Genomic DNA, 15179 nt, shown 5'->3' on the forward strand with positions numbered 1-15179 from the left:
AAGTTGCTTAATGTGAGGATTTGGTTAAAGAAAGTGGCAGAGCAGATTACACACGTCTTCTCAGCTAGCCGCCATAACCGGAAGTCCCTATATCATAAAAGTTTAATAATTTTGTTGTATTCACCCTAACAGAAATAACACCTTGTTTCCACAAACCACTGTATACATCCTTCACAACCATTTACCTATTTATTTATCGATGGAAGCCTCTGTGAGGTCTGGCGTATGTGTGAAGTACCGCCTTATGTTCCCTCAATCCAGAATATATTTATTTAACCAGGTTAGTCCCATTGAGATCAAGATCTCTTTTGTAAGGGAGACCTGGACAATTCTAAAGTTTCCAATTCACCTAATCTGCATGTCTTTAAATCTGGGAGGAAACTGGAGCACCCGGAGAAAACCCACGCAAACACGGGGAGAACATGCAAGCTCCACACAAAAAGGCCACAGGAGGGAATTGAACCCACGACCTTCTTGCTGTGAGGCAACAGTGCCAAACACTAAGCCACCACAAGTACACTGAGAAGAATGAGGTGGACACTAGAGGGTGACACGGGAGTAGATTTTCACTCCTGTCCCGTCCCACTCCCACAGAAAAATTCCTGTCCCATCCCAATCCTGGGCCAGAGTAAAAACTAGAGACATTCATCATGAAATGCCCCGCACGCAGTATTATTTTCCATGCAAAGTGCAGTAATATGTACTTGTATGGGGTGGGTATTTGGTTGAAGCCTTATGTGTTTGATGCAAACTGGGATATACAATGGAAAAAATTGGAGATTGGCATAATATTTATTTAGAGGATGTGACAAACAGTGACCATAAAAAGTTGGTCACGGTCGCCAGCCTTCAAAACAAATGCAACCAGTGGTGACCTTGAAATGAAAGTCAAGGTCACTGGCCTTGGAACCCATGCGAAGTACTCCTCCAAGGCATGTACCCACCAAGTATGAAGTTTCTACAAGCAATAGGTGACGAGCTACGTTGCAGCGAAGGATTTGACAGTTGTGACCACTTTTTGGTGACCTTCAAAAGTAGGTCAAGGTCACCAGCCTTCGAACCCATGCGAACTACTCCTCCAACGCACCAAATATGAAGTTTTTGCGAGCAATAGGTGCCGAGCTACGTTGTGGCAAATGAATTGCGGCCGGACACACGGAAGAACTGACGGAAGGACGGACGGATAGACAACCTGGATGGTATATGCCCCGCCTTGCGGCGCAAGCAGGGCATATAGCAGTTGGACAATGGTCCAACTGCTATATGAATTTTCCCACTCCTGGTAAAAATGACTCCCACTCCCATCCCGCTCCCATTAAGAATGACTCCCACTCCTGTACCACTCCCATTTTTTCCTTCTTTTAGTTTTTAGTGTTCTGCAATTTTATTTCAGATGTGGCAAAAGAAACAGTTCATCTGTGGTAATACAGGGCGGTATTTATTGCCTTAATCCAAAAAAAAAAAAAAAAAAAAAAAAAAAAAAAAAAAAAAAATTCACTGAAAGACACAAATCATAAATAATACATGGCCTATGGTCTTACAGTTTTTCAAAATGTGGTGGTGGACACGTAATGATCCTGACATTTACTTTGTCTTCTATTTCTGTACCTGCAGACTGTATGAAACCAACGTATTTCATGTTTTGTGTGGTCAGCTTTATTTATTTATTTTTGTTAATATATATCCATTCCTACATTTAAGGCCTGCATTGTCCAAGAAAAAAGGTTGGGATGGGGCAGTTTATTGTAAATGGAAGAATTAGTTAATTTTTACAGCCAGTTTTCTTGAGAAATGTCAGAGTATGAATACATGAACATTTCCAAGTTACTGAATATTTCTTAGACTTCATTTATATCAATCATTGAGAAATACAATCAGTGTGGTACTTTATGGCAAATCTGTGTCAGGTAGGCAGTTCTCAAAAACTAAATGTCCATGCTGGAAGAAGACAACTGAGGGAAGCCACCAAGACACAACTCTGGAAGAATTTTTGGCTTCTGTGGGTGTGAGTGGAGAAACTGGGAATAGTGCAACATTTTTATTTTTATCTTCATTTTACATACAGTCCCTACTTTTTTTTTTTTTTAATTTGTGGTTGTTTCTGTTCCATTTCTGAAATTAAAGAACTGCTATAAAAAAGTGTTAGTTGTTTTTTTCAAACTTTGTAGAACAAACGCAAACATCAAACTCATGACAAAGGAAAAAAATACACAAACGTGCAGGAAAACTTGAACAATGCAGACTGATTTGACTCTCGTGATTTTTGAAAATAAGTGTTAACTTACTCTGAAATAAATGAAACGCAGAACTGCAGCCTAATAATCAGCAGCTTGTATTTTTATTCTGACGAGAGTTCATTTCCTCTTTTTTACTCCTCCTCAGTCACGTTTTGTGCTTGAACATAAAACTACATTAAGCCATCTAAAATAAATATCTTAAATAACAGCCTGTTAAAGTTCAGAGTTCTCAGCTGCTTTATGTGATTTCTGCTTCTTAACATCACTCCAGAGTTTCTCAACATCAGGTTTTTCTTTTTTAAAAGGCAGTGAATATTTTGCTGGATATGACAAACACGCACCTAGCTCTATTTGACCGGATCTCCTCGCTGATTGGCTAGTTCAAATGACGTCATCGCAGTTTATTTCAACATGGCGGCACCCTCAACAAAGTTGAACTGGATGATATATTTCACCGTACGCAGCTCCGGCAAAATGGCGGGTAGCGCTGTTTTGACAGCCGTCTAAATGTATTCACAACGGACTGAATTGCCGCAATCGGGCAGGAACTTAAAGGCAATCAGAGTTTAAGATCTCCTTATTTCACATTCATGATAGTAGCTCGATATTGGTGATTTTCATTATTGAAAATTGGCATTATTAACCATTCACTATTTTCAGGGGTGGACTGATCAAAGGTGTTGCAGACGTGACACAGAGAAAAAATAGGATAAACACACGTGCCGACGTGGACTTCTGTATTTTCAAATTTATTATGTCTTGAATTTGTAGGTTTTGGAAATCACAAATCTAACAGATTATTTCTGCTTTCCATGGCATTTTGAATGTTTTATCATGTTAGCTACACAAAATGAGGCCACTTCAGGCCAAATAAAAAAAATAAGTTGTCATCCCCACCCTACACAGAAAATTAACAAAACTGCAAAAATTATTTCCACTGTGCCCGAAATTATTTCCATCGCGTGGAGAAAAGCGCCGGTGGAAATTATTTCGGGCACAGCGGTGGAAATAATTTTCGCCACACAGTGGAAATAATTTCAGGCACGGCTATGCCATGTTTTTAAGCTGCTTTTAGAGATGGCACCCAAAACGGCATAGAATCCCTTCGCCAGTAGGTGATTTTCTGTTCCGATTCAAACCACTTTATGGCACCCAAAACAGCCGGTGGAAATAAAACAGACAAAATTAGCCCATCACTGCTGTTGTGGTCTCCATAAAGAACATGATTGTTTTGCATTGAACACTAGAGGTCATATCGCCTATATTACAGACATTATACAAACAGTAAGTGAAAACCAGCAGTAAATACGGATATAGATAGAGCCTTCTGTCTGTACTCTGTATACATTTTGTACATATTAACGTCCGTTTTTTGAAAGCTTGCGGATACAGAGGAAATTGACCAATACCCCTGGTAACTGTAGGGGAAATATACCCCAAGATCCAACAAGCCAGAACCTTAAAGCAAAAGCACACAGACAGTCGACAACGGTGCAGTTTTTTATGCATCAGAGGGATATTTCACAAAGGGAGAAAAAAAATAGGAAAACAGAAACGGGTGGTATTATTTAGCAAAATTAAATGTTACAGTGTGGTAACCCCTCAGAAATATGGGGACACTGAATCTATTAAGTCTTGACAAACTGATCCAACCTAACCCCCATGTACATACCCTCTCAACGCGAGTACTGTTGAAAAATGACAAAAAGGCCGCATATAATGTTTAAAATATGACTTTCGGCTATCAAGCTAGCAGGCTGCATTGTCCACCACTACGACAGGAACAGCGACTCCAGTAAGAAGAGAGGAGGGGGATTGTGCACCTATACCAACAACAGCCTGTGCAGAAATGCAGAGACTGTAGACAGCCATTGTTCCCCGTACTTGGAATATTTGACTGAGATACAGACCCATCTATTTACCTCGTGAGTTTACTGTCGTTATGGTAACAGCCGTATATACGAGGGTAGGCTGAAAAGTTCTAAGGCTCACTATGATGCAGTTACGTATACCAACCGATGCTAAGGCTAACATAGCTCTGGGGGAGCTACACGGAGCAGTTAGCAGAGCTCTCATCCTGAAGAAGTGCACATCATAGCAGGGGACTTAAATCATGCTGAACTGAAGTCAGTACTCCCTAAATTCCATCATGTTAAATGTGCAACAAGGGGCGTAAACACGCTGGACAAAGTCTATAGCAATATAAAGAAAGGCTATAGAGCAAGACCACTATCACATCTGGATCTGTCAGGTCATGGGAATGCTGTTGATCCCGGCATACAACCCCCTCAGGAGGAGAGTTCCCCCAACCACAAGGCCTATAAAAACATGGCCAGAGGGTGCACTACATCAGCTGCAGGACTGTTTTGAGAGCACAGATTGGAGTGTGTTTGAACATCAGGACTTGGAGGAGTACACCACATCTGTGCTCTCCTACATGAAGTTCTGTGTCGACAACATCACTGTTGACAAACATCTACGGGTCTAGTCCAACCAGAAACCCTGGATGACTAAAGAGGTCAGGCCACTGCTGATGCAACGCAATGTCGCTTTCAGGGCCGGGGATGGAGTACAGTACAGTGCAGCTAGAGCCAACCTGAAGAGAGGCATCAGAGAGGCCAAGACAGCATACAAGAGGAAGGTTGAGGACCAATTCAGCAACAACAACAACACACGCCAGGTGTGGCAGGAACTTCAGCACCCCACCCACTTCAAGTCCAGCAGCACGACAATGGCTGAGGGCGATGCTGCGCTGGTGGAGGAGCTGAACCACTTCTTTGCACGCGTCGAGGTGGAAAGACCCAAGACAGCTGCAGCTAGACCGCTGAACAACAACAGCATCAGCCTCTCGGTGCAGGAATATGAGGTGCACACTGAGAGCAGTGAACCCCAGGAAGGCCGCTGGATCAGATGGAGTGACCGGGAGGGTCATCAGAGAGTGTGCAGACCAACTAGCCATGGTCTTCACCAACATCCTCAACGAGTCACTGACTCAGTTCTTCATCCCACCATGCCTGAAGTCGGCCACAATCGTCCCACTGCCGAAGAAGCCCACTAGCAGCATTCTCAATGGCTACAGACCAGTTGCGCTGACACCTGTGGCCATGAAGTGCTTGGAGAAACTGGTCCGACACCACATCATGTCCTGCCTCCCACCCACATTCGACCTTTTTCAGTTTGCATATAGAGTTAACAGATCGACAAAGGACGCCATCTGCACAGCGCTCCACACCACCATTTCCAGAGAGTTTCTTTAACAGAGCTATGGCCTTGCTAAATGCAAACGTTTGACACGATTATGTATCATTTTAAACTCGGGCCAGGTGCAAAAAACAAATCAGACATTTACATACGGTTTGATAAGTGTATGCTTGTTTTAGGTATTTATTTATTTTCTTTTTCTATTTATGTGAGGCATTGAGGGGAGGGCTGTGCCCCAATTTCGTAATGCTGGTGTACACTGTACGACTATGCAAATGGCAATAAAGACTCTTGAGCTTGATGTTTCCGCAGATATTTTCAGCACAGGAGACAATTTAATATGATGGCTGTGTGCGCCATATGTCACTCAGGGGTCAAAAATACATTTTTTTAACCTACTTGCACTGGTGCTAGTAACAAAAAAATTACTTGCACCAAAAAAAGTTACTTGCACAACCAAAAGTCACTTTAGTCACTTTCACACCGGGCCCACTTCGAGTTGCTTCTGAAATGGGATGATATTGTCTTTCGTATCTCTTCAAGAGACATTGAAACAAGAATTGTGCTGAATACCTTACTGTTAGTGAAATATTTTATACATACATGTAAATGTAAGAAAGTAAAGCTCATTTTCACAGTTTTTAAAAGACAAATGCAAGATAACTACGTTAAATTCCTGAAACAGATGACATGTAAAAATGCACTCTCTCTGATGGAAGCCATAGAAGATCTACAACTTTTTGCTGACCTCTAATTTTTGTATATGGATGCATATCTTTTTGTGTGTGTGTGAGAAGGATGTATCCCCCCCTTTTTTCTCTCTCTCTCTTTTTTCTTCTTTTGTTAAGTTACCAGTGCCTTGTAAACCGCACTAGAATGTTTCAAATTGTTAAATGCCATGATGTTTTGTACATTTAATTCATTTAAAAAAACAAACAAACAAAAAAGAGTTGCTTCTTCATGTGGCGTCATGACGACTCAGGAATTTCTGCGCCAGGTGCGCACAGCAGGGGGCAGAGAGGAGGTGAGAACGCAGCTTGCAGGTTCTCTGCACAGAGAAATCAGAGTGCACAGTTTGGCTGCAGCCAGACTATGCACTCTGATTTCTCTTCTAGTTTCTATTTGTTCTTGTGCAGGGCTGCAGGGCTGCGCTCTGAGTTCTGTTATAGTTTATTTTTCCTCCTGTGACCACGAAATGCGCGCGCGTGCGCACGAACGAACCATATGTGAGTAAATGTGGAGATGTCTGGTTATACGTCATGTGGACATGTCCTGTCTCTGGCAATCAGTCTGTGAGCAGGACTTATGTTCTTTTTTTAACACAGTGATGAGAGAGTTTGAGTGGAGAGTGAGGAACTAACAGCCTGCAGCCAGACAGTTTTTTTTTTTTACGTGTGCGTGCAAACTAATTGTCACAGCAACTCGCTCTGTGTGTGAGAGTCATAAAATGCAGGAAAGATGAAGACAATACATTGGAAATAGCTTTTTTCCTTATTTATTCCTTTATTGGTTCATTCTACTGTTGCTTATAGTTGATAAAACTTGGATAAAGCTACTTGTACCAGTGCTAGTGCAGTATAAAATTACGTGCACCGCTCGAATAAAACGTGCACAAACTAGCACATGCACGTACTATTTCATGCCCTGTCACTACAGATTCATTTTCAGCAAACGTGATAGAATTAAATTTTTTTTAGAAGTGGACCTACGATAAAAATTAAAGACCTCTCCATGCTTTGTAGGTGGGAAAACTTGCAAAATCCACAGTGGATCAAACTTATTTGCCTCACTATATGTACAGGGGGGTTAGAGTAGATAATTTGGTCAATGATTTGCATTTTCTTGTTCATAATAAGTCTCCATATTTTTAACGGGTACAGTAAAACTGGCATATAATGGATTCAGGTGGACCAGTGAAAATTGTCTGTTATAAAAGAAATCTGTTATGTATAAAATGGACAAAGTCTGTTATATTGTACATATAAAACGGACAAAGTCCTTTACATGTATATAATGTATTAGTTATAGTCAGGAGGCGCAGAACGATCTATGGGGAATCCTGAATCTGGATCTGCTTCATTTAATGACCGGGCCAAACTTTTGTATTGGGGGTGGGGGGCACCCGCTTTAAATAAAGTGGCCCACATCCGCCAAACAACTGCAATAACCGTGTAACATTCCTGTATGAGTCGGCCGCCATCCGAACACGTCCGTGATCATCCGCAGAGGCACGCATGTCCGCAGCCAGGATTTTTGAGCCGCTCAAAAATCCTGCTGCGGATGAGATCCGCATCACTGCCTGAACACATACTGAAGATATACGCAGGAAATACACAACCAACGCGCCGCATATCCCCTGTCATCCGCTGATATCCGCAACCGACGGGTTGGCGCGGCTTGGCGGCGGACCGGGACACTGTGCAAAACAGATATGACGCATGCCCACATCATGGTCGCAAATGGTATGTCACGCATGCAGACAGAGTGGGCACAGATGAAGCGAGTGCATCACAGCCGCTGTGCCCCTCATGGGGCGCCTCCGCAGTCGCCTTCGCTTCTGTTCCCTGTTATATCTGCTTTTCTTCCTCATGTATTCGCTGATCCACCCCGGGACATTTGTCATTTCCGCCCACCTTTGTTGCAGACGCTCAGCTTTTGTCTCCTCATTTCATGCGCAAATCCTCCTAAATGCCAGTGGGACAGGGCCCTAAAGCTCTTTGGTTCGCCACACCAAGGGATATGTGTGAAACCTTAAGGCCCAGTCACACAGCACTTAACGAAGGGTGACGAAGCCCAGATGAAACAAGAAATCTGGACTTTCGTTGACTGTCGTTGGCATTGTTTAACCTTCGCGCAGCCTCGTTCCTGCTGCTGGCGCTATGTCAGGATTTTTAAACTGTTGAAAAATTTGAACGAAGGGCAACGAAAACCTCAATTCCTCTGTGTCTCATTTTGCTGTCATTCTTGATTTTTTTTAATCATTTGTGTAGTTTTTGTAACGTTATTGTTTAATTTGACTTCGTTGGAGCAGCTGAATGTTTTCACATAGTGCAGAAGCCAGTTTCTGAGCGCTGAGGCTGCTGCTGCTTCATGTACCGTCGGAAATTACAGGGCAAACTCAGCCTGCTTGCTTGGATTTTTTTATCTGTGTGTGTGTGGGGGGGGCAGCTTCAACGGGCCCAGGCACCTTACATAGGCCAGAATTAATCTTTTGTGTGGATATAATTAATTATTTTGCCACAAGCAACTGTTGAATTTGAAACAACAAAAAAGTTGTGTAAATTCCGATAGTACTTGAATGCAGCATCAGCGGCAGCAGGAGCTGCTGCGTGCGCTTATTATTTTGTATTAAATATAACAATATGAGTGTAGGAATGATAATCCAGTCCTTCTGTACATGTGGCAACGGGTAGATGAATCAAAATGATTATATAAAGAGCTGTTCTTGAAGGCAGAATTCACGTTGTGGATCAGTGATCAGCTGGTTGAAATAACCGCACGAGTCAATGCGCGTTCACACGCAATGATTAATTTACTGCTCTGATATATTCAATCATCTTTACACTTATATTTATATTTATTCTCCCTTTTGACAGTTTTCTGTTATAAATCAATATATATGGCTTAGAACATAATACTGTGATACAGCAGTGACCACAGCACACTTTTTTTTTTTTTTTTTTTTTTAAATTGGAGGAAGATGGAGCGCGCAGCGTGTCGACAGACGGTGTGGATTCTGACGATGATGGAGATGATCCCTCTTTTGTTCTGGACGAGGAGCAGGTGGTCCGCCGACGTGCGCACAGATCTCCACAGATTCTGTTTGCAGTTTCTCCAGGACCCAGCGACGAGTCCTGGAACGCAGAGATGCAGACACACACTGCTCCAGCTGTGGCTCCAGGCGCGTCTCATTAAAGCGTCGAGATCGTGAGCTTCGGTTTTGTTAAGTTCCAATTTCGTCCCTTTTGTGCTCTTGCTTCGCCGACTGTTCGGTGATAAAAGCTCTTTCGTCCACCTTTTCTCAGTGAATTGTGATGTTTTTTACTTTTTCCCTTCGTTCAGGAATCGTCGTGTGCCGTGTGCCTGGGCCATAACACCATATTACAGTGCAGGCAACAAGCAGCATTTTGTTAATAATCACCGGCCTTGAATTACGCCCTGCCTGATTTAGGCACCAGAACTGAGCAAAAATAAACGGCCAGTGTTCTGTTGCGATGTGCTCCCTGTAGCTTAAATTGACAGTTACGTGTATCAAGTTGAGCTCCTCTGTCAAGATGAGCTCCCGTCATCAAACGACAATATTCCGTTTTAAAGACAGCGTGTACATACAAGTCTTTACTTTTTAAAATTGAAAAGACACTTATTACTGCATTTTTATGTAAAGACAAAGCTTACATGGGTTTTCTTTGGTGGGAGAGCTCAACTGGGCAGGTGAGGCGCTCCACCAAAGTTGCGTGGTGGAGCTCATCTCAACAGGACACCCCACCCACTGAGATGAGCTCAATTGAGGGATGCTGACATGAAGACGACTTAGTAAATAGAGACCCACAACAACCCTTTCCGACTAAGGATTAAAACAGGCTCATTTGTTTTGAGATACTCAATTAACAGGCATACAGGCAAACATGATGATGGAAATAAATAAAGGAGGTTCATTTTACAGATTTGCAATATATAGTAACTAACAAGCCACTGGCTTTACCTTTGATTACAAATCCAGAGTCAGCAATGGTTTTCTGTTGGGTCTTCCACAGTTGGTAAAGGTGCAGATACGCGGCAACATAGAACTCATTCAACACACCAACCACTTGCTGACGACGATTGCACTCCCTGATAAACCAAAACACAGAAGGGAAAGAAAAACTGTGAGACATCAACCGAAGGAAACGTTACAGAGAATACAGTGGAATGACAACTGAGGATAAGTGACTCACTTAGACAAGGCTTCCTCTCTCAGTACTTGCAGAGCAATACGGGTCATGTTGATTGACATCACACAGAACGGAAAGTTCTGCAACAAACAGAGGAAACACGGTTCCACTGGGACCTTACAAATGCTACCAGAGCAACTATTGTAACATGCTCAAGCTGACTTTTACTGATCCCTGAGGAGAAATTGTCTTTGTTCTAGTTCCCTATGCTCACAAAACAAAGGTCAGGGTCAACTATAAACCATCCTGCCAGGAGAGTAATTTCAGTGTCTCAAGTCATAGTTACTCATCAGCAAGAAGTCTATATAGTTTTCACAATGAATGAATGAATGAATAATGAATAAGCTTTATTGTCATTATATAAAGAACACAATGAAATGTCGTTCGGCGACACCCCTGTGCAGCAGCTCCCTCACAGATAAATTATAATATACAATAGACTATCACATATAAAATATATAGTCTGTTAAAAACTCAGTATAAATAAGATAATGAATATTAAATACATATTTTAAAGAATAAAACAGTGGAGGGGACATCAGGTGCAATAATAAAAACAGTGCAGTGTGATCCCCAGTGCGATACAAGTAGTCAATATTCTTCTAAAAGTCTTTTCACAGCCATTGGGAAAAAGCTGTCCTTCAGTCTGTTTGTGCAGGCTCGGGTAACCCGGAGCCTGCCAGACGGGAGGATGGAGAAGAGGGAGTGTCCCGGATGGAAGGGATCATTCGTGATCTTTGTGGCCCATCCAAGAAGGCGTTTTGAGTAAATCTCAGCCAGGGATGGGAGCGGGAAACCGATGATCCGCTGAGCTGTTTTAATCACTCGCTGAAGCTGTTTCTTCTCAGATGCGGTGCAGCTGGCGTACCACACCGTACATCCATATGTGAGTACGCTCTCGATGGTGCAGCTGTAGAAATTCTTCAACAGAGGTGGAGGCAGCTTGTTCTTTTTCAATGTTCTTAGGAAAAATAGGCGTTGCCGGGCCTTTTAAACCATATGATTGGTATTGGCTGTCCAGCCAACTTCCTCAGAGATGTGTAGTCCTAGGAACTTGAATTCTTGGACACGTTCCACCCGTTCCCCTTTGATCATCAGAGCATGGTGAGGTGTAGCCCGCGCCTTCCGAAAGCCAATTATTATTTCTTTCGTTTTCTTGGTATTCAGGTCGAGATGGTTTTCACTGCACCATGTCACCAGTGAATCCACTTACTCTCTGTAGGGCGTTTCATTGTTGTCACTAATCAGTCCCACGACTGTCGTGTCATCAGCAAATTTGATGACAGAGTTGGTGGCGCTGTGAATAGCAACGCAGTCATGGGTGTACAGTGTGTACAAGACGGGGCTTAGTACACATCCTTGTGGCACGCCAGTGTTGATGACAGTGGAAGCAGATGTGGAGTTGCCTATTCTGACATGCTGCCGTCTGTTTGTCAGAAAGTCCTTAATCCATAGGCATAGCGGGGTTCCAAGCTTCAATAACTGCAGTTTGTTGACAAGCCTACTAGGGCTGATGGAATTGAACGCTGAGCTGAAATCAACAAACAGCATTCGGACATAAGTGTTTGGATTTTCCAAGTGGCTGAGAGCAGAATGAAGCACAATGGAAACTGCGTCATCTGTGCACCTATTGGACTTGTATGCAAACTGGTGCTTGTCGAGGCCGGGTGGAATCTTGTCCTTGATGTAGTTGAGCACCAGCTTTTCCATACACTTCATTATCACTGGTGTCAGAGCTACCAGCCGGTAGTCATTCAGTCCCGAAATGGCAGCAGAGCATTTGGGCACAGGAATGATGCTGGCAGTTTTCAGGCAGGCGGGGACTGTGGTCTGCTGCAGTGATTGATTAAAAATCTTTGTAAACACGTCAGCCAGTTGGTAAGCACACAACTTCAGCAGCCTCCCTGGCACATTGTCAGGCCCAGGTGCCTTGCTGATATCGATCTTCCTCAGTACCTGCAGTACCTGGTGCTGCTGGGTAACAAGGGGCTGACTGTGAGGTGATGTTGGTGGCAGCAACGTGTCTTCAGACTGTCCTCTTCCTTCCTCAAAGCGGGAGAAGAAGGCATTGAGCTGGTCCAGGAAAGCCACATCTGCGTCAGGGGGAGTAACGTGGCATTTTTTATAATCTGTGATGTTTTGGATACCCTTCCACATGGAGCGTGGTTTGCCCTCTATGCGCTTCCTGTAGTTTGCCTTGGCAGCCTTAATACCTCGGGTCAGGTCTGCTATGGCCTGTCTGTATGAGTCTCTGTTCCCTGACCTCAGTGCCATGTCCCGAGCCTGGAGAAGTAATCTGGTCTTTTTACTAAACCAGGGTTTTTGGTTGGGGAAGACCTTCACCACCTTTATAGTTGTTGCATTGTCCATAGAAAAAGAAATGTATGACAGTACTGAGTCAGTGAAATGCTCAATGTCTGTGTGCTCAAAAATGTCCCACTCTGTGTCCTCAAAGCAGTCCTGAAGAGATAGTTTGGTCTCTTCAGTCCAACACTGAATTGTCTTATTCAGCAGTTTAGACTTACAGATGAGTGGTTTGTAGGCTGGTGTTAGTATCAAAGAAAGGTGATCAGAGTGGCCCAGGTAGTGGGAGGGACGGGCTTTGTATGTCTCTGGAGAGCTAGTGTAAACCTGGTCTGCAGACCACATGTTATTTTGCTATTGACCTCTACTGGTGGTTGGCTCTCACTGCGGTATTGTATCACTTCCTGTTCCGGAGCACAGCGGTGTTTTTCTGTATCTGTTAGCTGTTTAATCTGCGCAGTTAGATTGATCTAGTTATCTAGATTATGATTTGTTTCCCAGTGTAATCTTTACGTGCCTTAACTAAAGCACTCCTTCTGCTGAATCACCTCTAAATTATTTACACATTATTCACTTTGCATGTTTTTAGGAATCCGCGAGCTTAGAGTAGCTACTAGCTCTTAGCCGATTTAGCATGGCGGCTTCTCCTGTCTCTCCCGCACTTTTCTGCTCTGGGTGTGAAATGTTTAGTTATTCCTCGGCCTCCTTTAGCAGTAACGGTACTTGTAATAAGTGTAGCTTATTCGTAGCTTTGGAGGCCAGGCTGGGCGAATTGGAGACTCGGCTCCGCACCGTGGAAAATTCTACAGCTAGCCAGGCCCCTGTAGTCGGTGCGGACCAAGGTAGCTTAGCCGCCGTTAGTTACCCCCTGGCAGATCCCGAGCAGCCGGGAAAGCAGGCCGACTGGGTGACTGTGAGGAGGAAGCGTAGCCCTAAACAGAAGCCCTGTGTACACCACCAACCCGTTCACATCTCTAACCGTTTTTCCCCACTCGACGACACACCCGCCGAGGATCAAACTCTGGTTATTGGCGACTCTGCTTTGCGAAATGTGAAGTTAGCGACACCAGCAACCATAGCCCATTGTCTTCCGGGGGCCAGAGCAGGCGACATTGAAGGAAATTTGAAACTGCTGGCTAAGGCTAAGCGGAAATTTGGTAAGATTGTAATTCACGTCGGCAGTAATGACACCCGGTTACGCCAATCGGAGGTCACTAAAATTAACATTAAATCGGTGTGTAACTTTGCAAAAACAATGTCGGACTCTGTAGTTTTCTCTGGGCCCCTCCCCAATCAGACCGGGAGTGACATGTTTAGCCGCATGTTCTCCTTGAATTGCTGGCTGTCTGAGTGGTGTCCAAAAAATGAGGTGGGCTTCATAGATAATTGGCAAAGCTTCTGGGGAAAACCTGGTCTTGTTAGGAGAGACGGCATCCATCCCACTTTGGATGGAGCAGCTCTCGTTTCTAGAAATCTGGCCAATTTTCTTAAATCCTCCAAACCGTGACTATCCAGGGTTGGGACCAGGAAGCAGAGTTGTAGTCTTACACACCTTTCTGCAGCTTCTCTCCCCCTGCCATCCCCTCATTACCCCATCCCCGTAGAGACGGTGCCTGCTCCCAGACTACCAATAACCAGCAAAAATCTATTTAAGCATAAAAATTCAAAAAGAAAAAATAATATAGCACCTTCAACTGCACCACAGACTAAAACAGTTAAATGTGGTCTATTAAACATTAGGTCTCTCTCTTCTAAGTCCCTGTTGGTAAATGATATAATAATTGATCAACATATTGATTTATTCTGCCTTACAGAAACCTGGTTACAGCAGGATGAATATGTTAGTTTAAATGAGTCAACACCCCCGAGTCACACTAACTGTCAGAATGCTCGTAGCACGGGCCGGGGCGGAGGATTAGCAGCAATCTTCCATTCCAGCTTATTAATTAATCAAAAACCCAGACAGAGCTTTAATTCATTTGAAAGCTTGACTCTTAGTCTTGTCCATCCAAATTGGAAGTCCCAAAAACCAGTTTTATTTGTTATTATCTATCGTCCACCTGGTCGTTACTGTGAGTTTCTCTGTGAATTTTCAGACCTTTTGTCTGACTTAGTGCTTAGCTCAGATAAGATAATTATAGTGGGCGATTTTAACATCCACACAGATGCTGAGAATGACAGCCTCAACACTGCATTTAATCTATTATTAGACTCTATTGGCTTTGCTCAAAAAGTAAATGAGTCCACCCACCACTTTAATCATATCTTAGATCTTGTTCTGACTTATGGTATGGAAATAGAAGACTTAACAGTATTCCCTGAAAACTCCCTTCTGTCTGATCATTTCTTAATAACATTTACATTTACTCTGATGGACTACCCAGCAGTGGGGAATAAGTTTCATTACACTAGAAGTCTTTCAGAAAGCGCTGTAACTAGGTTTAAGGATATGATTCCTTCTTTATGTTCTCTAATGCCATATACCAACACAGTGCAGAGTAGCTAC

General features: G+C 43.3%; 1 protein-coding gene across 3 annotated transcripts in view; it reads right to left on the reverse strand.

The window, feature by feature from the left end:
- The window catches only part of elmod3 (ELMO/CED-12 domain containing 3), a 67149-nt gene that overhangs the window by 17356 nt on the left and 34614 nt on the right, over window positions 1–15179 (reverse strand). For all 3 annotated transcript variants that reach the window (XM_034169878.1, XM_034169875.1, XM_034169877.1), the window contains exons 11-12: window positions 10373–10449; window positions 10141–10268 (exon numbers count right to left, since the gene is read on the reverse strand). In XM_034169878.1, coding sequence (XP_034025769.1) covers window positions 10141–10268; window positions 10373–10449 — 205 coding nt within the window. The remainder of the gene's footprint in view (window positions 1–10140; window positions 10269–10372; window positions 10450–15179) is intronic.

The sequence above is a fragment of the Thalassophryne amazonica genome, chromosome 5, assembly GCF_902500255.1.
Source record: "Thalassophryne amazonica chromosome 5, fThaAma1.1, whole genome shotgun sequence".
In the NCBI taxonomy this organism is placed as follows: domain Eukaryota; kingdom Metazoa; phylum Chordata; class Actinopteri; order Batrachoidiformes; family Batrachoididae; genus Thalassophryne; species Thalassophryne amazonica.